Source organism: Tupaia chinensis, unplaced genomic scaffold (assembly GCF_000334495.1).
Source record: "Tupaia chinensis unplaced genomic scaffold, TupChi_1.0 Scaffold141231_1, whole genome shotgun sequence".
NCBI lineage: Eukaryota > Metazoa > Chordata > Mammalia > Scandentia > Tupaiidae > Tupaia > Tupaia belangeri.
Genome location: NW_006201094.1, coordinates 1,414,286 through 1,438,159, shown reverse-complemented (window position 1 = coordinate 1,438,159; position 23,874 = coordinate 1,414,286). Strand labels below are relative to the sequence as shown.

Sequence of the window (23,874 nt, the reverse complement as noted above, 5' to 3'; positions counted from 1 at the left end):
AGCAGCTCATTTTCTTGTTGGTTTCCTGTAGCTGTTATATGTGCTGAGATCTTGGCAGAACCTTGGTGCTAGTTTTTATCAAGTTTCCATCCATTCATTGTGTGTACTGAGCATCTCCTCCCTGCCAGAAGAATAAGATGGATTTGAAGATGATTCCAAAGATGAATAAGCCACAGCTACTGCCCCTAAGGGGTGTGTGGACCAGTGGGGGAGGGAGATTCATAAATCCACAGCCACACCGCCCTGTGCAATGTTACAACCCAAAAGCTCTGAGGTGCACGGGCCTATGAGGAGCAGAGAAGGGGTGGGCACTGGGTGAGGGGATACAGAGAAAGCATCAGGAAAGGGCGGGGTGGTTTTGAAGCAGGGATGGAAGGTTGCTTTGCTGCGGTGTGAGGTGTGTTCATTCCTAGGTATGCCAACTCTTGGTCCCACCCAGACATGAGTCAGTCTCTAGGGCTCCCGTGCTGTTGCAGGAGAAGGTGCGGGGAAGGCCATCAGCCTGTTTTGCTGGGCTAACCTGTAGGTATGTCCCTTCCCTCCCCAGGTCCCTCCAAGAGACACCGTGTCCATGTCCCTGCTCCTCCTCACGGTGACGGTTCCTCCCGTGCTGCCGGCTGCCCTGACCATAGGCATCGTGTATGCCCAGAAGAGGCTGAAGAAAAAGCAAATCTTCTGTATCTCTCCACAGAGAATCAATATGTGTGGCCAAATCAACCTCGTGTGCTTTGACAAAGTATGACCCTAACTCCCAGGGTGGGAGGTTAATGATTTCAGGGCACACAAGAAGGGCCTTGGAAAATGTCAGGTTTTCTGTGAGGCCAGACATGGCCACACAGGGTGCTAGTGTGAAAACTACTTTCTAGAAGCCTCTTTTGTGGACTCCTAAGGCAGCAGTTTAGCCATCACAATGTGAATGTTTTCTCTCATGAAATTTCATGTCTTTGTGCCCATTTTATGTTTCCAAACAACTTCTTACTGTTTTAACTTCTGTGTCTGAATTTTTTTTTTTTTGAGAGATTTTCACTGTAGGGCGTGTGCGCTCGCCAGGCAGAGAGAGACATAGAGACAGAAAGCGAGAAATCACCCCCCAGGGGGGATGGTCACACCGCAATCCCTTCTCCTCCATTCTCCTCTCGGGATCTTGGGCACGCACGCACACGCGCCCGGCGTGAGTTTTAAGCCACCGGGTCTGGGACACGAACCGCGGTTGACTACGTGGGAGTCCAGCGAAAGCCATTACGCTAACTGCCGGTTCCCCTGTGTCTGAATTTTTTAAGGCAAAAAGTGTGAAGAACATTTCTGTTTCTCGAGTGCTTTGTCCAGAACCTTAGTGAATATATTCCTTTCTCCTCTTCTGCGTCTTTTAAGGGAGGGGTGAATAAACAGTGCCCGTGGTACACGCACCTGCACTCCTTCTCTCTGCTCTGCAAGGAGCAGAACCCTAGGCTTCATGGTCTCCATGCTTTCTGGAAGGGTAGAGAGGAGGAGTCTATGCCAGATGGGGGAATTCTGCTCTGGGGTCTGGGACACCTTCCCGTGGCTCTCCTATGGGGGTTGGAGCGAGTCAGCATCAGCAGCCTGCTGGCTGGTCACATTCTTCTGTCAGCTCACACAGGCCGCTTTCACCCCTGAGAGCCTGGCGGGGTCATCCGTCTTTAACTCATTTACATTTAATAATTGACACAGGTTTTGCAATTTTCAAGCTACCCCACATGGGCAGGGAGCCAATGCTGGGCACAGTGCTGGTAGGAGTCCCACTCGTGAGCTGTAATCAGCTCTGGAGAAGCTCACCATCGAGCTGAGGCGGCGAGGGAGCAGGCAGTGCAGATGGGTCATGACGCAAGTGTGTACTTAATGGAGGTACCATTCCTGCCACAATCAGCAGGTCATTTTAGACTATAGCTCTTTAGAATGGGCCTGTGAGGGCCTAGGCTCAGAGGTAAGCTGTTCAGAAGCACAGAGGTGTGAGAGACTTTTAGCAGGTAGGAAGCAAAGGGCAGTGTGGGAGGTTAGAATGGGGGCTATTTGGAACCAAAGTTGGGTGAGGGTTGGGCATGCAATAGTTAAGGGCCTGCTGTGCCAAGCTAAGGAGCGGGACCTTGTCTTGAAGGGGAATGGGAGCCCTAATCATTTTTTTTTAAAGAAGACTAGTAATATTTTTTATAATTAATTTTTTTTTTTAATTTTTGGTATAGAACATCTGTACTTGTGGGAAACAGACAGAGACAGAGAGATAGAGGGGAAGTAAGAGAGCACCCCTTTCAGGGAATGGCCATGCTCCAATTCCTTCTCCATTCTCCTCCCTAGATTTTGGGTGCGTGTGCATATGCACCTAGCATGTTTTTCTAGGACTTGAACCTCAGTTGGCTATGTGAGATCCAGCTGCCTTAATCACCATACCACCTGCTGGCCCAGTAGTGGCATCTTCTTAGGTGTTTAATGTATGTCATGTGGGAGAAGCGGTGAGAAAGAGTGGGAGGGGGAGAGGACTGAGAAAGGAGGCCATCGGTGACAACTGTAGAGACTGCTCTTTGTTCTAGGCAGTGAAGGGAGAACGGTGAGAGATGAGCAGCTAGAGAGACACCCATGAATAGGCTTAACGAATCTTAGTCTCTGGTTGAAAGCGCGATGTCTCTTAGATTACTCCAGTTCCTTGAACGGAGGAAGTCCTCACTCGCCACCAGTCAGGAATCAATAGGACTCACTTTAACAATAGCTTCATTTTAGATTAAGGCCCAGATAAAAACTCTTTGGAAGTTTTCCGATAGGCATTCCTACTTCTTACCCAGCAGCCTCACTAGTGTCTAGAACGTAGGAAGGAACTTTATAAAATATGTGCATTATGTATCTGGCGATTTCTAAAATTAGTTTTTCCAGAGACTATTCATTTTACTTTCTGTACAAAACTTTTTTGTCTGCATCCTCATGTGTTCAACCACTGCTCCTTGGCATACCTGGCCAAACTCTGTGTGTTATAGAGCAAAGAACTCTTCCACTGGGAATTGTCAAAATGAGAACTCTTAACGTTGAATTTGACACTAAGTTTTTGTATGACTTGTTAAGATAGGTTAAACTACCATTATCTCCAAGTTTCCTTCCAGCTTTTACATTACGAAACTGTCAGCAGGATATTGAAAAAGAATATTCTATAATTAATTGAATTTCTGTCTGGTATTACTTCAATTTAGAAGATCCCTATCACCGGACTGCTGAGTGCATTTGTTCCTATATATATTTCAATTTTATATTGGTTTGGTATAAGTTCTCTAGCATAAGTTTTGTCTTTCTTTTTATCTAATTCACCCAAGCCTGGGCTTGTATTTATGCTAAGAGTTTTTCTTTTTCTATCTTATTCCCTTTAGAACTTCAACTATAATGTTGAAGTTTCTTTCTATTTATGATTGGTTTTATTGTATTTAGGGTCATTTTCACCCAGAGAAATAACATGGTCCCATTTCTGCTTTGCGGCAATATCATCTCTATTTTTATGTTCAAAATATTGATGTTTAAAAACATAATCTAGTCATCAGGAAAACATTTCAGTTTAAATTAAGTTTCTAACTCTTTTTGAAATGGAACAACCCAAGGGTATTGGAAACGAAACACACAGGCTGCAGCCCTTATGAAAAGAGGAGGGAAATGGCTTTTTTTTGTTGTTTTTCTTTAAAGTTGTTGCCATCAAGGAATAATTCCCACAAGCATGTTAATTCTTGCTTTGTGAAGTTCAGCTGAATTAATGAGACAAAGATTCGTGAATTCTTTAATCAGAGTGGATTCTGTCTGTCCGTAGGCCTTGCAGAATTCACTTACCATTTCTAAGCTGATAGAAGACTACGGAAGGGCTGGATTCTGGTTCTGCCTGCCCAGCCTTAGGGCCACCATGCCCTAGAATGGCACATACCTCCTCTACCTGAGACCATCTGGCTTGGCTTACTCGTTCGGTTGTCAAAATGGAAAGTACTGTAAACACGTCACTGTAAAGCCTTATGCTAGTGTGAGGTATTAGAGTAATCGAAGAGGCACATGAAAGCAAACTGGAAAGGTCAGTGTCTTATACAAAGATGACCTTGAGAAAAGAGTGTCAGAGGCCCGGGTGTCAGTGTGGGACAGGATATTCATGATGCGTGGGGCTGCCCGGCTCTGCTGGCAGCGCTAGAGCAGCTGTACTAACTCCACTGACGGGGTTGAAGCAGGCCTGATGCTGTTAGCCTACCGCACTGAGACACCAGGGTCTCTAATTACTGAACGACTGAAGCGGCGAGGAAATGAGAAGTGCTGCGAGGGTACCAGCTCCATTTTTCTTCGTCTGTTACTGTCTGACAAATACACTCCATAATACAGCCAATCAAGTGTCCTGACCACTTTACTCTCGATCTAAGTACAAAACCCATTCACGGGATTAATTAAGATTTATTCTTACCACTTCGTTTCTTGGTAGTCTCAAAGCCTTTTATCAACATTTAATTATCAATCTAGGCAGTCACCATGTCACCCATATTTTTAGAAAATTACCACAAAGCAGATGGCAAATTGTGAACTACAGTCCTTAAAATTATATATATACACACACACATTATATATATATACACATTATATATAATATATATGTTATGTATATATAATGTGTGTATACAGATATAATTATACATATTATATATACACACACATCATATATATAATGTATCTATTCTTTTTTTTTTTTTGGAGAGGTTTTCGCTATAGGGCACGTGCACTCGCCAGACAGAGAGAGATATAGAGACAGAAAGTGAGAAATCACCCCCCAGAGGGGATGGTCACGCTGCAATCCCTTCTCCTCCATTCTCCTCTCGGGATCTTGGGCACACACGCACATGCACCTGGCGTGAGTTTTAAGCCACCGGGTCCAGGATGCGAACCACGGTCGACTACGTGGGAGTCCAGCGACATAGCCATTATGCTAACTGCTGGTTCCCTATAATGTATCTATTCTGAGTTCTGCTTTGGGAAGACAGCAGGTGCCAACTAAAAAGTCAAACTCAAACTGGTTCTGCTTGAATTTCCGTGTATTGAACCTCTGTCATTCAACAACAGTGACAGTCACAACAATACGTGAACAAAACTAAAGCAAAACACTTGCATCTTGTTGTCATAGTTACCAGGACCACCTATCAACTTGATCTTTTGGGGGTCATGTACCCCCTGCTGAATCTTACTTTCAAACTTAATGATCAGAGATTTGAACAACTCGGTCTACAGTAATTTCTTGGAAACCGTATTTTGTTTAAAGTGTGATATAATGAAGAGCTTTAAGTTTGATGTTAATACCAGTTCTAATTCTTATTCAGACTGGCACTCTTACCGAAGATGGGCTGGATCTCTGGGGCACTGTCCCTACTGCTGACAACCGGTAGGTCCCCAAGTCAAGGTAGAAGTTATGATTGGCAGGTTCATTTGGTGAAGCTCAAATCTATCTTTCTGGTGTTGAGGGATAGATGTCACATACAATATATATGATAATTGGCTTGGAACCAGCTCCCAATTATTCTTACTTGTTTAATTAACTGAGGCCTAAATTCAGAAACAGACGGGGAAAGAACATCTTCGAACTCCACTTGAAAAAATGAAATAGAATGAGGTGCATAATTAAGGAGCTGAATGAATAAATTGAGGAGCAAAGAGTGTAATCAAGATTCTGCTTAATTAAAAACATCAACAGCTAGGACAGGCAGGTGGCATGCTGGTTAGGACTCTGGACTTTCACATGGCTGACTGTGGTTCAAGTCCAGGACCTGGAGGCTTGAAAATTATGTCATGCACATGTGCATGTGTGCCAAAAAAAAAAAATACCAGGAGGAGAGTGGAAGAGAAGAGAGTACCATCAACCCTAGGAGTTGATTTCTCACTTTCCATTTCTCTCTCTCTCTCTTCAGTGAGAGCATATGCCCTGTGGCTGAAAAAAAAATGTAAAAAAAATAAATAACAACTTTGTGAGTGGCTAGTATGGGCAGGTGTGATGGGGGAATCCAAAAAGAAGCGCTCTGTCTCCAACCTTGTGGAGTCCACTGTTGAGAGACATAAAACGGTGTCAGTACTCCCACCTCCAAGGTACAATGCAGGCCTTGAAAACTGTTACTATTAAGGCAGAAACATCAGGAGAGAGAAGAAGGAGCAGTAAACATTGCTTTCTATAACAAGCAGTCCTGACTTTTATAATAATGTGGTGAGTAAAGGAGAAATTAATTTTGAAATTTCATGAGTCAAGAAAAGCCACCTGAAGAAGATGGCACTTGAGATGGGTTTTGAAGGATGCGTGTCTAGAGACTGTACAGACATGGACCAGCACTGGCTCTAGGAAGAGAAGAGGACAGTCACATAAATGCCTACCCCAAAGCCGAGCTGGAGAGGGAGGAAGGATTCATTCCCAGAGAGTGTCCCTGAGCTGCCAGCTCCTTCCTTCCGGGTGAAGACTTGCCTTCTCAGCCTGAATGATCATGGCCTCTACTTCTAAGTTCTGGATACTTTATCTGGGCTCTAAACAGTGACTGAGATGCTGTCAGTCAGAGAAAGGATCCTTCAGGGGCTCCCGAAGAAGCTGAGCCAGCCAGGTGCAGCACACCTGACAGCAGACAGGTAGGGTGATACTGCAGAAGAGCGCTCTTGACTGGTTTTCGAGGGGCTTCCTGGGCTCCAGTCCTATTCACGTGTTTCTGCTTCTGGCTGCCTGGGTGTCCTGGCCAGCCTTGTGTCCAGACAGACAAGGCCTCTATTGGCCAGAAGAGTACCAGAGGGAAAAGATGGTTGCAGTTTTGCCCCCCTCCATTTCCTTCTCTTGCCTGAAATATTTTACTTTTTTTTTTTTTGAGAGGTTTTTGCTATAGGACGCGTGCGCTCGCCAGACAGACAGAGAGAGACAGAGAGACAGAAAGCAGGAAATCACCCCCCAGGGGGGATGGCCACGCCGCAATCCCTTCTCCTCTACTCTCCTCTTGGGATCTTGGGCACGCACGCACTCGCGCCCGGCGTGAGTTTCAGCGCTTTTATAATAATGTGGTGAGTAAAGGAGAAATTAATTTTGAAATTTCATGAGTCAAGAAAAGCCACCTGAAGAAGATGGCACTTGAGATGGGTTTTGAAGGATGCGTGTCTAGAGACTGTACAGACATGGACCAGCACTGGCTCTAGGAAGAGAAGAGGACAGTCACATAAATGCCTACCCCAAAGCCGAGCTGGAGAGGGAGGAAGGATTCATTCCCAGAGAGTGTCCCTGAGCTGCCAGCTCCTTCCTTCCGGGTGAAGACTTGCCTTCTCAGCCTGAATGATCATGGCCTCTACTTCTAAGTTCTGGATACTTTATCTGGGCTCTAAACAGTGACTGAGATGCTGTCAGTCAGAGAAAGGATCCTTCAGGGGCTCCCGAAGAAGCTGAGCCAGCCAGGTGCAGCACACCTGACAGCAGACAGGTAGGGTGATACTGCAGAAGAGCGCTCTTGACTGGTTTTCGAGGGGCTTCCTGGGCTCCAGTCCTATTCACGTGTTTCTGCTTCTGGCTGCCTGGGTGTCCTGGCCAGCCTTGTGTCCAGACAGACAAGGCCTCTATTGGCCAGAAGAGTACCAGAGGGAAAAGATGGTTGCAGTTTTGCCCCCCTCCATTTCCTTCTCTTGCCTGAAATATTTTACTTTTTTTTTTTTTGAGAGGTTTTTGCTATAGGACGCGTGCGCTCGCCAGACAGACAGAGAGAGACAGAGAGACAGAAAGCAGGAAATCACCCCCCAGGGGGGATGGCCACGCCGCAATCCCTTCTCCTCTACTCTCCTCTTGGGATCTTGGGCACGCACGCACTCGCGCCCGGCGTGAGTTTAAGCCACCGGGTCCGGGACTCAAACCACGGTCGACTACATGGGAGTCCAGCGACATAGCCATTACGCTAACTGCTGGTCCCTTGCCTGAAACATTTTGAAGCTTGCTGGGGAGAAGAAACAATCAGACACATTCACTATCAGCTCTCAGGCGGGAAGAGAGAAGAGTAAACTATGCCAGCCCGCACTGTCAAAGAGAAAGAAAGAGGTGTTAGAGGTGCGATGTCCAGGTTGGAAGTTTCAGGGAGTGGGGACAGACTCCAAAGGGCTGCGTGGTGAGGAGTGCTTCAGAGACATGCGTGCTTTCACTTGCCTATACCCGCCAGGTCAGCTCCTCTTCTATCCCTGCTACCTCACTACCTGGGTACTTCCTGCCTAGGGTATGCAGCTCTCTAGTCAGCAAAATGGAGTTTTCAGGTGCAGCTCCAAACTCATGTGCCTTCCACAACACTGGGAGTATGTGGGCTGCTTTCATGGAACCTGGTAAGTTCCCCAGTTCCCTGACATTCTAGCCAGGGACTCTGAAATGATGCTATTGGTTGGCCAAACTTTGTGAAGGAAAAAAAAAAAAATTTACATCTTTCTCAGAAAAAAGTTTTATAAAACATTTTGCAGGCAGAATACTCTGGTTCAAAATGAAAGAAAAAAGAAAGAAGAAAAAGAAAGAAAGAAAGAAAGAAAGAAAGAAAGAAAGAAAGAAAGAAAGAAGAAAAGATAAGGAAAAAGAGAACAAAAGAAGAAAGAAAGAAAGAATGGAAGAAAGAAGAAAGAATGAAGAAAGAAAGGAAGGAAGGGAGGAAGAAAGAGAAAAAGAAAAAGATAAAGAAAGAAAGAAAAAGAAAGAAAGAGAGAGAGAGAGAGAGAGAGAGAGAGAGAGAGAGAGAGAAGGAAACCAAGTGAGCAGGAGCTCAAAGGCAGGGAATTCCCTGGACAAGCAGGGACATAGAAAAGTTTGATTCAACTCTAGAATCCAGGACAGAAGGGTGTTAGCAGGAGTAGGAGCTGTTGGGAGGTAGAGCTGGAGCAGATGACAGTGAGTGGAAGGCCAAGGAGTCTGGACGTTACCACCCAGACCGTGGGAGTCCTTGAGGGTTTTGAGCATTAAGAGTTAGGTGACTGAAGCTCTACCTGAGTAAGATTTAAGTGGCACAGCATGTAAACTAATTTTATTGAAGACTTTAACTTACTATCTTTTCTACCAGTTTCCAGGAAGTCCACAGCTTTGCCTCGGGTAAGGCTTTGCCATGGAGCCCACTGTGCGCAGCCATGGCCAGTTGCCATTCCCTGATCCTTCTCAATGGGACCATCCAGGGAGACCCTCTGGACCTCAAAATGTTTGAGGGGACTGCTTGGGTAAGGTGGTAGTGTGTTTCATTGAATGGGAGAGTGTGAAGAATCCTTACTGGGAGAGCTGCAGCTTTTCTTTGATTAAAAATCCCAGAGAATAGTCATAAAAATGTATACATGAAGGTTCAATCCTACCAGAGTTTCCCAATCTCTGCTCCCAGAGCTCTGTTAATGAGTGTAACATGGAACCCTAGTTCTCTAAATTTGGGAACTGCTAATTAAACAGATTTAAATATATTTTTGGCTGTAGAATTTCTTTAATATACTGTGGTATATTGTGACCATTCAAGAGGAAATATGACATGTAGCATTCACCTCAAAAACCTTCTAGACAGGGGACCAGCAGTTGCCATAATGGTTATGTCACTGGACTCCCCTGTAGTTGACTGTGGTCCGAGTCCCAGACCCAGTGGCTTAAACTCATGCTGAGCACGTGTGCATGCATGCCCAAGATCCTGAGAGGAGAATGGAGAAGGGATTGTGGAGTGACCATCCCTCCTGGGAGGTGATTTCTCACTTTCTATCTCTATGTGTTTTTGGAGAGTGCACATGCCCTACAGCAAAAAACTCTCAAAAAAAAAAAAAAAACTTTCTAGACAGGCCATAACAAGGTACGAATGTTCTCCAAAACACTGTCAGAGAACCATTAGTCTAAAGCAGTTCCTACGTGGCTACTGAGCACTTGAAATGTTGCTATGTAACTGAGGAACTGAATTTTTAATTTTGGTTCATTTTAGTTCATTTAAGTTTATCAAACTGCAAGTAGCTGGTAGTTACTCTGTGGTGTAGCACAGGTCTAGACACCAAGCTGGAACAATCTTGTACCACATGGTTCAGCTTTCTGAGTTGAGTGTGATGGCAACTCAGGGAACATGCCTGTCCTGGAGGCTGCCATGACACAGTGAAGAGACCTCACCCTCCACACTCCAGCTGAGTGATCTCACATGAAGAGCCACTACTTGGCGTCCTTTAATTATCTCTCAACTTCACTGACCTGTGGTCAGCATTGAGATTATGAGCCCGTAGGGGCTTTGAGCACTATGAAGTGCCAGATAGTAGAAGGTCTCCATTCATTAATCAATTAATTACAATCTACCACTTTCCCAAAGCGTTTAAAAGCTACTTACAATGATACATAAAATACCCAACAGTGGTTAAACATACTTTGAAAGAATGGAAATAAACGCAAGCCGGTACATGAAGCACTCCTCACAAAGAAGCTAATGTAACGATGTAGAGTATGCTAATTTTAGCTAGAAGCCGAATCAATAAAAGGGGAAACCTAGTAAAAAAGGAAATTTCTGATATCAGCAAGATACAACTAGAGCATTTGCTGTGGAGAAATTTTTGACACAAAGACGAATCAGTAACCAGTTCACTGGGTATTGATGGAGAAGAATCAGTGTACTAGTTATAAGCAATGTCCTTACCAGCATCACTGGAACTGACATGAAGCTGAGTTGCACAAAGTCATTGTAACTACTCTAGGAGACTAAACATTTTGTGAAAAAAAAAAAAAAAAGGAATTACCATAGGAGTTTATTTTGGTACCAAAAATTTTGAAAATCATGCATAGATTTTTTTTTCATAATGTGCATTTTCATGAACATTCTGAAGATCTCTTGTATGCGATTTTGACCTTGGTCCTAAAAGAGACCCTTCTCCATCAGAGGAAGATCCATTTACCTGTACGAATAACCTATAAGATGAGGTCTTGTTTGTGAACTTAAATTGTTAGTATTGCTCTGTCAGAACTATAGCGGTTGTATTTACCACAAACAAAGCCTAAAAGTGCAAGACAACTCAATTTTAAAGTTGGGCCGGAAGCAGTCCCATGTTAACTATCCTTTGGTAGTTAGAAAGCTCCCACTAAATATTGGGAGTGGAGAGATTAATCTTTGTAGATCCTTAAGAATTTTACCGCTTGAGGACATAGCAATACCTTTCAGAGAACATTGAGATCTAGGGAAATGTCACAGGTAAGTGGCATATCAAAGATCAGAGGCCATCTTCTATTTTCTGACCTCTACAACTTACATATAGGACTGCCTTTCCCATATCTTAGTATTGGTTAGTGTTGGCTTTTACTGGTATTAACTTCTACTGTCATAATATCCAAAAGAATACAAACCACTTTCTAATATGCTTTCGAGTTTGCCAGCACCTAACTTGTGAACTTGGCTCTCACTAACTAAATTAGGCCAGCAGCGCAGATATAGCACAAAGCAGTTAAGACCATGTCAATCTTGGGACTCAAGCCTAACTCATCTGACAGCTACTGTGGTCTGCAATCCCGGAGGGCAGATCGCCTCTGCATCCCTTCCCTGCCTCCCATTACTAGATGCAAACATTTGGGAAGCACTGCTGACCTTTCGCTAGCATTTCTGGCATCAGTTTCTAGCTAAGATGTATTCACAGTATTTCTGGCTTTTTTTGACATTCTGCAGTAAGACCTTTAATATAAATCAACGCAACAGAAATTTGACAATGATGCTATGAAGATAATTGGCCTGAAAGAAAAATAAGTGAAAAGCGCTTTGAAAAGATTAAAGTGTTATGCAAATAAGAGATATTTCTTTCTTATTTTAAAATTTTTCTCCAAGGAATCTTATGAATCTTTTCATTTTATAACAGAAAATGGAAGATCGCAATGTAGACTCTTGCAAATCTGGGATGTCAGATTCAAACATAGTAATAAAACCAGGACCAAAAGCCAGTCAGGTATGGTTTGCATCTTTCAATCCTGCACCTCTTTTCCTTAAAACTCTCCTTTCACTTATGATAATTTTTCTAATGCCAGAGGGCACATGTGCATGCCAGAGAGGGATAGAAGGTGCCTTCCCCCACCATGAGGCTTAGTCACACTACCATCCTTTTTCTCTATTTCCTCAGCGTTCTGGGCATGTGTGCAGATGTGCCTCGCATTTGTTTCAAGTCTCTGGAGCCAGGATTTGAGCTACGGTTAGCCATGAGGGATCGAGCTCCTTCCACTCAGTACTTAACTGTTATACTATGGGGTCAATCCCATTTTTTTTCGTTCCTGGGCATGCATACACATGTGCACAGCATGATTTTCAAGCCACCAGGTCTGGGACTTGAACTGCGGTTGGCTATGTGGAAGTTCAGAGATGTAACCACTACACCATCTTCTGTTCCCCCCCCCGATTTATTTTTATATTTCTATTATTTAGCCATATAGTAATCATTCCTGTAGGTGGTTTAGTTATTCCTTCATTCCTGAATCTACCCATTCATTTACACAGCACTCACTGAGTACCAGTGTATGCGAGAGCATTGTGCTAGGATTGAAAACTAGATGTGCTGGGTTCTATATTGGAGGAGCACATGGACTGATAGAAAATTCAACATAGAGGCACCAGCAGATGGCATAATGGTTACATCACCGGATTCCCATGTAGTTGACCTTGGTTCAAGTCCTGGACCTGACAACTTCAACTTCATGCCAGGCACATGTGAATGTGCATCCCCAAAATCCCAAGAGAAGAAGGGAGAAGGGATTGTGATGTGGCCATCCACCCTGAGTGTGTTTTTCACTTTCTGTCTCTCTGTCTCTCTGGTGAGTGTATGTACCCTATAGCAAAAATATCTCTTGAAAAAAATAAAAAGAAAAATCAACACAGGTACAAATGCATGCCATCTAACACGCCAAATTCTAAAATAAAGACTAGAAAAGAGCTGTGGAAGTCTAAGGTGGGAGCAAATGCTGTTTCTTAGAGGGAAGCACCACAGAAGGGATAACCACTGAGCTTGTTCCGGAGGGTGATTAGGGTTTCTCCTGTCAGCCAGGGAAGGGCTTTGCAGGCCAGGCAACTTACTGAAAAGTTACCTCACAGGTAGCAGAAAAATATTAATATTGTGACAAGTAGACTTCCTCGTGATGTCACTGAGTGCACTGCAGGCGAAACCCTTTTTTGTTGAGTCCATCTGTAGAAAATCACCGAGAAGCCTTTAAAGCTCCCTTTTGTTGATGCCCTCGTAGAGTCCCGTGGAAGCCATCACCGTCTTGCGCCAGTTTCCCTTCTCCTCAAGTTTGCAGAGGATGTCCGTGATGGCCCACTTGACTGGGGAGGATCATGTTCATGTCTACATGAAAGGCGCCCCAGAGATGGTGGCCCAGTTCTGCCGAACTGAAACAGGTACTACCTGACACTTTTCTCTTTAAGAGGTAAAATATTTTAAAAGACCAAACCCAGAAAGCATGGAAATACATAAAGCTCTATAATCCATGAGCGCAGGGCTGGTTGTTTTCTGGTGCAGTAGAAAGTGAGTCCTGAGGACCTGTAAGGCAGGGCTGGTAACGTCGAGGCCCAGAGGTGGAGAGTAGAGGTATCGTCATGGCCCAGCTAGGAAAGCACAACCAGGATGCAGCCTGGGGAAGGAGCCATGAAGCAAGCCTCAGGAGTGAAGCAGGGAGCTAGCAGGGGTCAGAGGAGGGTGAGATTGAGCAGTATTCAGAGGGACCCAAAAGAGAAGTCAGGAGACTAAACTACTTCTGCAGACAGGGTGCTCTGTCATGTTTGGGGGGCTGGGTCCACTGACGAGGTCTTAGAAAGATCGATGAAGGAGGACACAGGAAAAATAAATCTTCCAGGAAAAAAAAGCGATTAGAGTAAATTAGATGGTAGTAGAGCAAGGCAATTGATCATTTCACAGGAATTTCATCTTTCTGGGCCAGATTTTGAGCTGATTTGTATTGTTTTTCCGTCTTATACACATATGCACTCTCTAAGTGGCAGCCAGATTTATGAGTATCGCTGCATTCAAATGAGTTCATTTGGATAAAATTGGCATTTTTTCCCTCTTGATTTTCATCTATATTTTCCTTACGATGGCTGATAGCCGTCAACTTGTGCACAGAATTCTAGATTTGGCAAGGGATTGCTTTAAATTCTCTATTTGAAGTCTTTTTTCATCTTAGAAGTGCCTCTCCCCCCTTTTAAATTTTGATCTTCTTAGAGTTCTCATGAACTCCAGCCTTCTCATTACAGCCTCACAGATTTAAGTGAGCACCGTCTTCACAATTAAACTAGTACCTATCACTCCTGCTCTATCGGTAAGACTTGTCACTTGCCACTCGTTATTCTTTGGATGGCCTTTCCAGTTCTTCCTATTAGCCTAACTTCTGATCTGTGGCAGGTTCTAGTACCATCTTTGACGACTCATTTACCTCCTGTATTCAAGAACTGGATAGCCAGGAGCTTTCTTGAAACTAGATCCCCACCTCCAGGAATATTTTAGAATTACAGAAAGCCTGAGATAAATGGGACCTTAGAGATTTGTCACCTTATCCTTTTACAGACGAGAAATTGAGGTACAGAAAAGAGACTTCACATGACCAAGGTTGGAGAGCCAGTTGGAAGTGAAGTGGAAACTAGAACTTAATTATTTTGCCACCTAAGCTATTATACCTCCTGTGGTGCTGCTATGCATCCTTCTAATAATTTTATAGGAGCATTATAAACCATACATATTTTATAAATGTCCAAACGCAATCATGATGTCCATGCCAAAATACACAAAATTTGGTATTGTGTCATCTATGATCTAAAGCAGGACTTGGCAAAGTGTTCTGCGAAAGGCCAGATAGTACATATTTTAAGCTTTTCTGGTCATAAAGTGTCTGTCTCAGCCACTCAGTCCTGCCATTGGAGCCCCAAAACAGCCATAGATAACAAACAAATAAATGGACATGACTGTGTCGCAATTAAACTTTAATACAAAGACAAGCAGTGGGACAGATTGGGCCTGTGCACCATGGTTTGTCAACCCCTGATTTGATCGGCTGTTCCTTTAATTACATCCAAGTAGAAATTGTGCTGAGATCTGTCCTTACGGAGTCTAGTCAGTGTATTTAATGCCCAGTTTGTCTTAACAGCTGAGCTACTGTAACAAAACCCCATAAACGGGGTGGCTTAAGCAACATACATTTATTTCGCACAGTTCTGCTGGGCAGGAAGTCTAATTCCAGGGGCTTGCCAACTTGATTCCTGGTGAGGGCTTGCTTTCTGGTTTGTTGACTACTGCTTTCTTGCTGAATCTTCGCATTATAGGGAGAGAGATCATCAAGTGTAGTTACTTAGGATATTCATCCCATTCATGATGTCTCCATACTCATAACCTAATTAACTTCCAAAAATCTACCTCCAAATACTATCACAGTAGGGGCTAAGCTTTAACAAATAAATGTGGAGGGACATAAACATTCAGTTCATAGCACTGTTGATGACCGATACATTTTTGGCATTTATTTCCATAGAGTATAAGAACACACTGATGAAATTGTGGCCTTTGCTGAAGCTGTAAGTTTTCTATTAAAGCATGTTTATGGAGTGAAACTTAAAACAAAATACAATGACTGCATCCTGGAGTCCTGCTTAGGTGCTGCTGATCAGCCTTCAGCATGACCTTAGACTTACCTCTTCTCTTTCTCCTGATAGTGCCCAAGAATTTTTTACAGGAACTGAGGAATTACACAGTGCAAGGCTTCCGTGTCATTGCACTTGCCCACAAAGCCTTGACGATGGGGAAGCTTACAGAAGTGGGACATTTAACCAGGTAAGAAACTCAGAAATAGGCAGTAGATCAGGCTCTGAGTGCATGAAGTGAATGAACCACAGAGATGGACAAATGGACAGCTCAAATCACTAGGAAGACCCTTGGAGATAATCAATTTCATCCAGTCCTCTGATTTGGGAGTGGGCAATTATAGGTGAGGGTGGGGAGAATTTGCTCAGGCCATAATACTGAGTGGTGGCAGAACAAGGATGGCAGTTGAGATCGTCTGACTTCCAGATGCCTACGTATTATTTCTGCCCTGTACTTATACCACGCCTACCTTAATTTTAGCTCTTATTGCCCCCAAACCAGCTAACATTCCTTCAATCTTAAAGCATTATGTGACTGATTTACTTGGGTATCTCACATGTACAGTGGTTGAGAGAAGGATATCATTGGTGCTTGAAAAGATTTTCAGGATCTTTTAGAATTGCCTTCTTTCTGGGCTCAATACTATTTTCTCTTTCAGATTTAGGGAGTTAAAGAGCTTAATTTGGATTCCTTGGGCCATCCAGTAGCGTGGTGGTTAAGGTGGCTGGATCTCTTATAACTAACTGTGTGGCTGAGTCCTGGACCTGTGCAGTTTGAGTCTCAAACTCGGTGGCTTGAGAAACATATTGGGCATGTTTACATGCATGCCTAAAATCCTAAAAGGAGGGAGAGATTGGAGAAGTGCTTGCAGTGTGCCCATGCCCCCTGAGGTGCTTTCTCACTTTGTCTCTCTCTCTCGCACACACACACACACACACACACACACACACACAAATTCTGTCTCTCTCCAGTGAGCACGTGTGATCTCTGGCAAATTTCTTTTTAAAATTACTTAAAAGAAATAAAATTCAGTATTTTAAAAATTATATTTCAAAAATAAATTGCCCTTAGAGAATACTCTATAGATTTTTTTTAGTGTTTTTCAGGTTTTAAAGGTTATTTTAAAAGTATGATCAAAGAGTAGAAAAAATGCTGTAGAAATTTAATAGTAGATAATTTAGTGGTAATTTGAAAAAGTTCATGGAAAAATGGAGTTAAAGTACAGATTTATTTTGTTGCAAAAATATTTGAAGTCTGAGTCAGCCAGTGGTGTTAGTGAAGATGGCTGGATCCCATATGGCTGACTGTGTGGTTGAGTCCTGGACCTGGAGACTTGAGAAACATACTAGGCACATGTGCCTGCATGCCCAGAATACTCAAAGGAATAAGAAATGGGAGAGAAGGAATTATGACATGACCATCACTCATATGGAAAGTGATTTCTCTCTCTCTTTTTCTCTCTCTTAAGAGTACACATATCCTCAGGCAATTTTTTTTAAAAAAATGAAATCCATGTATTATTTTTTTATAATTCACATTGTCCCTGAACTTTTTTTGAAAACCCCTTATATGTGTTACGTATGTTTGATTTGTGTTGCTGGGAGAGATCCTCATTTACATGCAATCAACCTCTTCCTTTAAGAAACAGATATCCTTGGTTTAACATTACTTTGCAACCCAAGTCCCTTGACTCTAAGATCACCAGTAATCATTGACTCTTCCTTATTCTGTGCCTATTCTTCCATCTATAAAATGTAAGCTGGGTGATCTACAGGGAGCCTTTCAGTCATGACATTTTAATTTTCAAAATAGAGTCACAAAGCTCTCTTTGAACTATATAAATGGCATTCTCAGATTTAACATTCAAGGTGTTAGCTATTCTTGAGTGAGCATAAAGGCACATAACACATAGGATTTTGTAATTTCTCAAACACACAAATTTAAATAACAAATTATAAGGTCATGTATGAAGGAAAGATTTATGTAGCTAGTGATGGAGTGTTGCCATCACCCAGCTACCACATACAAATTTAGCTGAGTTGTTCTCATTTAAGAGCCAATAGACAGTATTACAAATATAACAAAACAAGTAGATGAAGATAAAATGTGCTACATTTCCAACTATTCCAAGTTTTCCCAGAAAATATCTGGAGCCTATTATTCATGTTAGAATTTATTTACTATTTCTAATCAGGTTGAAGAGTTTGGTTTTTTTTTTTTGTTTTATTTTTTTTTTTGGAGAGTTTTTCTCTATAGGGCGCATACTCTCGCCAGACAGACAGAGAGACATAGAGACAGAAAGTGAGAAATCACCCCCCAGGGGGGATGGTCATGCCGCAATCCCTTCTCCTCCATTCTCCTCCTGGGATCTTGGGCACGCACGCACACGCGCCTGGCGTGAGTTTTAAGCCACCGGGTCCAGGATGCGAACTGTGGTCGACTATGTGGGAGTCCAGCGACATAGCCATTATGTTAACTACTGGTTCCCAAGAGTTTGTTTGTTTTTAAAGACAAATTATATTAAGAAAAATATTCCAATTAGGAAAATCAAGAACATTTTGAAAAATTAAAGTCATAAAAAAATATATATAAAATCACCCCAAACTAAAAAAATAGAACATCAAAATTAATGCCTCATTGGTTTAACACATTTCTATCAAACTTTATTATGTATTATATGCTCAAGGAATTGAGGATTAATTTAGAAGTAAATAAAATAATTGTGGCCTCACAGATCTTATATCCTTGTACATAATAAAATAAATCTACAAAATATTGTCTCACTAGTAGTTCTTAAATGCTCTTAAAAATAATAAAATGAGTTCAGAGAATTTTAATAAAAAGCAAGAGTGTTATTATTTTGCTTGGGGTGATAAGGAAATCCTCTGACAAGTGACACTTTGAATATAAATTTGAATAAAATAAAGCAAGGCATGCAGATATCCAAAAGAGGAGCACTGTAGGGACAAAAATAGCAAATATAATGTAGGGAAAAAAATAGCAAATATAATTTCCCTTACACAGGTGTTGCTGGAAATGTTACATAGTAGCAAAAAAACCAAAATGCCTGAAGCAGTGAGCAAGGGAAGAGAGATAAAATAGAAACAAAAAAACATTTGTCTATTTTGATTTTGGTGTCACATCCAAGGAATCATTGCCAAGACTGTCTAGAAAATTCTGCCTATGTTTTTCTCTAGGAATGTCACAGTTCCAGATTTAAGTTTAAGTCCTTAATCCATTTTGAGATTATTTTTGTGTATGGTATAAGAATCCAATTTTATTTTTTTGCATGTAGATATTAAGCTAAAAAGCTTCACACAGTAAAAGAAACAATCAATGGAGTGAAACAGCAACCTATAGAATGGGGAAAATATTTGCAAACCATACATCTGATAAGAAAAAAATAATATCTAAAATGTATAAGGAACACAGTACAAAATAAATAAATAAATAACCTGATTTTAAAATGAGCAAAAGATCTAATAGACAATTCTCCCCTTCTCCCCCCCAAAAGACATAGTAATGGCCAATAGGTATATGAAAATCACTTCAGTTTACTAATTTTCAGGGAAATGTAAATCAAAACCACAATGAGATCATCTCATGCCTGTTAAAATAGGTATTTAAGGAAGTTAAGTTTCAGTTAAGTGTGGAGACACTGGAACCCTGGTAAACTGTTGAATGGAATTAAAATAGTGTGTACTGTAGAAAACAGCATGGAGGTTCTTCCAAAAATTAAAATAGAATTACCATGTGATCCAGCAATTCTACAATCTTACTTTTTGGTATACATCCAAAATAATTAAAATGAGGACATCATAAAGGTATCTGTACTCCCATGTTCAATGCAGAATTGTTCACAATAATCAAGATATGAATGGATAAAGACTATACTACATATTCATAAATGGAATATTATTCAGTCTTCAAAACGAAGGAAATACTGTCATATGGGCAAGATGGAAGGCACAGGGGACATTGTGACAAGTGAAATAAGACAGGCATAAAAGAATGAACACTGCATGATCCTAATCTTATGAGATATTTAAAATAGTCAAATTTATAGAAGCAGAGAGAAGAATGGTAATTTTCAGGGCTCGGGGAAAGGAGAAGTGGAAAGTTATTGTTCATGGGTATAAAGTTTGATTCATGCAAAATGAATATGTTCTAGAGATTTGCTGTACAACGTAGTGTCTATAGTTAATAATACTGTATTGTACATTTTAAATACTAAGAGATATCAAGCATTTTTACCACTAAAAAACAAATTAAAACAAACAAACAGAGGCAGGAGGAACCTTCTGGAAGTGATGGATATTCTTACTACCTTGAGTTTTGGATGGTTTCATAGATATATCCATGTGTTCAAATGGACCAAATTGTATACATTAAATATGTGCAGATTTTTATGACAATTATACTGCAATAAAGCAGCTAAAAACAAAATAAAAAGCTATATGAAACAAACAATAAAAGAAAACAGAAAAATTTGTGGGAAGATTTTTGCATCTTTATTTAGCTTTAGTTAATGAGAAAATATTAATCTAATTTCTAATATAAAATGATGAAGTTAAACAGTGTGAAGACTCTTCAATGAATTCTATATTAAGGTAGATTTTCTTTTATTATATGCATTGAGATCACCAAGACAAGACTCACAGCTTATTATATAAGTAGTCACCAAATGTCTAATGTAATATCTAAAACAAAGTATTAATAGTTGTGCAGTAAATGGACTTTTGAGTGAATGATATAGCACTTTTTACTCTTCTCCAGAGAGAGGTTTCTTAATTGTGTTCTCATGCAAGTTTGAATTATATTTCAGAAACCTAATTCTGATCTTTCTCGTAAAGAAAGCTTACTGACCACATGTTTTTCTCTCCTTCTCAAATCCTACTACCATGATAGTAAAGAAACTATAAAAAGAAACTAGAGAAGTGTTAAGTGCAGATCTGAGATTGCAACACAAACCTATAAGGTATAAAGTAGGTGGGGGAGTGGTAACTGGATCCACAGGGAAGAAGTTATAGAAATACACATGGCCAAAGAGAGAGAGGGCATGAAGAAAGCTGGCTCACCATGTAGCACCCCAGAGGGGCTGAGACTCAAACTTGACATGTGCTACGAATGGTGGAACTGAGATTTAGGGCTGAACACTGGGCAATTAACTGACAGTATGCAGAGAAGTTTAATCCTTAGGTTCCCTCTCCTTTCCCTTCTGCTCTCCCTGCAATCTTAACCCCACTCTGACCAGACAAAATGAACAATGAATAATCAGGAAAAGTTCCTGGCCCTTAAATTTACTTTTTAAAAAAACCATCTGAGATTTATTCTATCTCAGAGAGGAAGTCCTATATAAATGTAGGACTTTAATGTAAACCAATTAGACTCCAAAGCCCCAAATTCAAATTCTGAAAACTCTTTCGGGTTCTGACTGATACCATATATGTACTGAATAATCCCATATGCACTATTACCACAATGTCTTGTATGTAGCATGTACTTAATGTCAGTCACATAAACTGAAATGACTGTGAGCTCAAATCAAAAGATAAAGTTCTTGAAAATTAAAAAATATATATACATATGTATGAATATCTAATTAACAGTCTTTTAAAAACTAACAGAAGAGTTAGAAGATAAGCACATTATGTTTTTTTAAATGGTGTTGAAAATTTGAAAATTCAGCAAAATATTTACACGTAGTTGCCTCAGAGAGGAGAGGGGTGAGGTGGTATGGAGACAGGAACTATTATAAGGAACACTGGAGACAGGATTTCCTTAGAAGTGCCCAGTTTTTCTTAGGTATTTTAAACATGTATATGTATTACATTTGTAAAACTTAAAAGAGCTTTTTATTTTTAAAATACTTATTTATTAGTTACTTATTTTTAATTTGACCACACACACACACACACACACACACACACACACAGAGAGAGAGAGAGAGAGGGAGAGAACGTGAGAACACAAGCTGCCAGATCCAGAACTCGAACCACAGTTGGCCATGTGGGAATCTAGCACCTTAACAACCACACCACCTGCTAGCCCCAGAAAGAGCTTTTTAAAAGAAGAAATAAACCTCACTGGCGAGACTACATAAATACACTTTATTATTGATTGTTTTCCTCAACCAAAGGGAAAAAGTGGAGTCAGAGTTAACATTTCTGGGACTTCTCATTATGGAGAATCGCTTGAAACGGGAAACCAAACCAGTCTTGAAGGAACTGAAAGAAGCTCACATCAGGACTGTGATGATTACAGGTATGTGTGTATTGCTAGAGGACTGACAAGTTGATTCTATCTCAGACATAAGAAAAAAGGCATGTGAGCTGAATGTGTTTATGTGACAGAGGCAAAAAGAGAAGTATTCTGCTGTTGAGTTTGTCCCCCATGGTCCAGTTACCTGTGTAGGGTCCTGACACTGCCAGGAGCTTTAGAGTGAGAGAACATATCCCAAATCTTTTTATCCAAGGCCTATTCCTTCTACCCAGGATCTCTACACAGTATTAACAGGCTCACAGGAAGTGTTAAATATGAAAACGGATGTGCTCTCATCAAGAATCCGTGTGATCTCTGTAAAGGATGTGAGATTCTAGTCAACAGTCCAGGATCAGAGGGCCAGGCCTGGTTATGATCATCAAACCCACGTGTGGCCCAGCCCTAAGTGTTCTTTGCTCTGCTTTACAGGAATCCAGGTCCTGAGGTGGATATTATGCTCACAGGCTAGGATATGTTGTATTCCCCACCAAGAGCTGTCTCCAGAGGACTGGTCTGTCATAAAGAGCTTAAACATTTCTCTATTCATGCAGGCATGTTTTGGAAATACCCAAGGACAGGACACGGTGTTACTTAGCGTAGGAGGGGGATGAGAACACAATAGTTGGCCACTAGAGGAAGGTAATCTTGGGCAGAGAGGAAGACTGCTGGTTATAAAATAACATAAAAAGTAATAAATGTTCCCAAAGAACACCAAACAAAGTAGAGGAGGGAGATCTCAATTCTGGTTACTGAGTGGAGGTTTGCACATAATGCAAAGTTTGTTTGTCTTTCAGGTGACAACCTTCAAACAGCTATTACAGTTGCAAAGAATTCTGAAATGATTCCTCAAAGCAGCCAAGTGATCATTGTTGAAGCCAATGAACCAGAAGAGTTTGCTCCTGCTTCTGTGACCTGGCAGCTGGTAGAGAACCAAGAGCCTAGACGTGAGAAAAATGTGAGCAAATGTTAGAAGGCCCCTCTGTGGGCCTGAGCTAATAGTAACAGAACACAGCCTCGGCACTGCACAGCCTTCTCCTGGTTTTAGAAGTCATCACAGTAGGGAACCAGCAGTTAGCATAATGGCTATGTTGCTAGACTCCCACGTAGTTGACCGCGGTTCGCGTCCTGGACCCGGTGGCTTGAAACACATGCCGGGCGCGAGTGCGTGCGTGCCCAAGATCCCGAGAGGAGAATGGAGGAGAAGGGATTGCGGCGTGGCCATCCCCCCTGGGGGGTGATTTCTCGCTTTCTGTTTCTCTGTCTCTGCCTGTCTGGCGAGCGCACGCGCCCTATAGCAAAAACCTCTCCAAAAAATAAACAAATAAATAAAGAAGTCATCACAATAATCACCCCTCACATCCATCCAGAGTTCAACAGTTTGCAAAGCATTTCCACCACTTCCCAGCTCTGGCTGCACATTAAAATCACCTGGGAGAGTTTTCCAGCTTCCCCAATGCAGGTAGCACCAACTAAATTAGAACATCTGGGATGGGAACTGGCCTCACTTCTTTTCCCAAGGATCCCAATGTGCATTCCTGGTTGAGACCTACTGATTTACAGCTATACTTCCCATTTGATCCTCGCAGTAACCACATGCATTAGGCAAACTATTCATTTTACAAATGAGGAAGCTGGGGTCAGAGAAGGACGCTTGCCAAAACCATGAACTGATGAGTTGCAGAGCAGGAAACCAGACTCCGGTATGTTTGAGTCTACACAAATCTAAGAGCATTTCGGTGGTCCCGTGTCTATAACATGTACTTAACGTGTGTAATGCTTCTCCTGATAGCAAGCTTCTTGTGCTCTTATGACAGAATAGTCTTTCTTACGATGAGAATGGGCTACAGCCTGACATGCCATTAGTAGGGGCAGCACCTAATGCTGCTGTGTGAATTCAGAAAGATGGCTTTCCAGGTGCACCTTTCCTTCAGTCTCACCAGCCTTTCAGATTAGGTTGCAAAGTATAGAGAGGGCCTTTGTGCCATCAGGAGTGTGTGAAGGAAGGACACGAATGGCACAATTTAACTGCATGACTACAGT

General features: G+C 41.7%; 1 protein-coding gene across 1 annotated transcript in view; it reads left to right on the top strand.

The window, feature by feature from the left end:
• ATP13A5 (ATPase 13A5) overlaps positions 1 to 23,874 on the top strand; it is a 109,735-nt gene that overhangs the window by 44,555 nt on the left and 41,306 nt on the right. The window contains exons 10-17 of the mRNA XM_027766128.1: positions 548 to 736; positions 5,328 to 5,389; positions 9,042 to 9,192; positions 11,821 to 11,907; positions 13,187 to 13,343; positions 15,645 to 15,762; positions 21,713 to 21,837; positions 22,629 to 22,789. Of these exons, the coding sequence (XP_027621929.1) occupies positions 548 to 736; positions 5,328 to 5,389; positions 9,042 to 9,192; positions 11,821 to 11,907; positions 13,187 to 13,343; positions 15,645 to 15,762; positions 21,713 to 21,837; positions 22,629 to 22,789 (1,050 nt within the window). The remainder of the gene's footprint in view (positions 1 to 547; positions 737 to 5,327; positions 5,390 to 9,041; positions 9,193 to 11,820; positions 11,908 to 13,186; positions 13,344 to 15,644; positions 15,763 to 21,712; positions 21,838 to 22,628; positions 22,790 to 23,874) is intronic.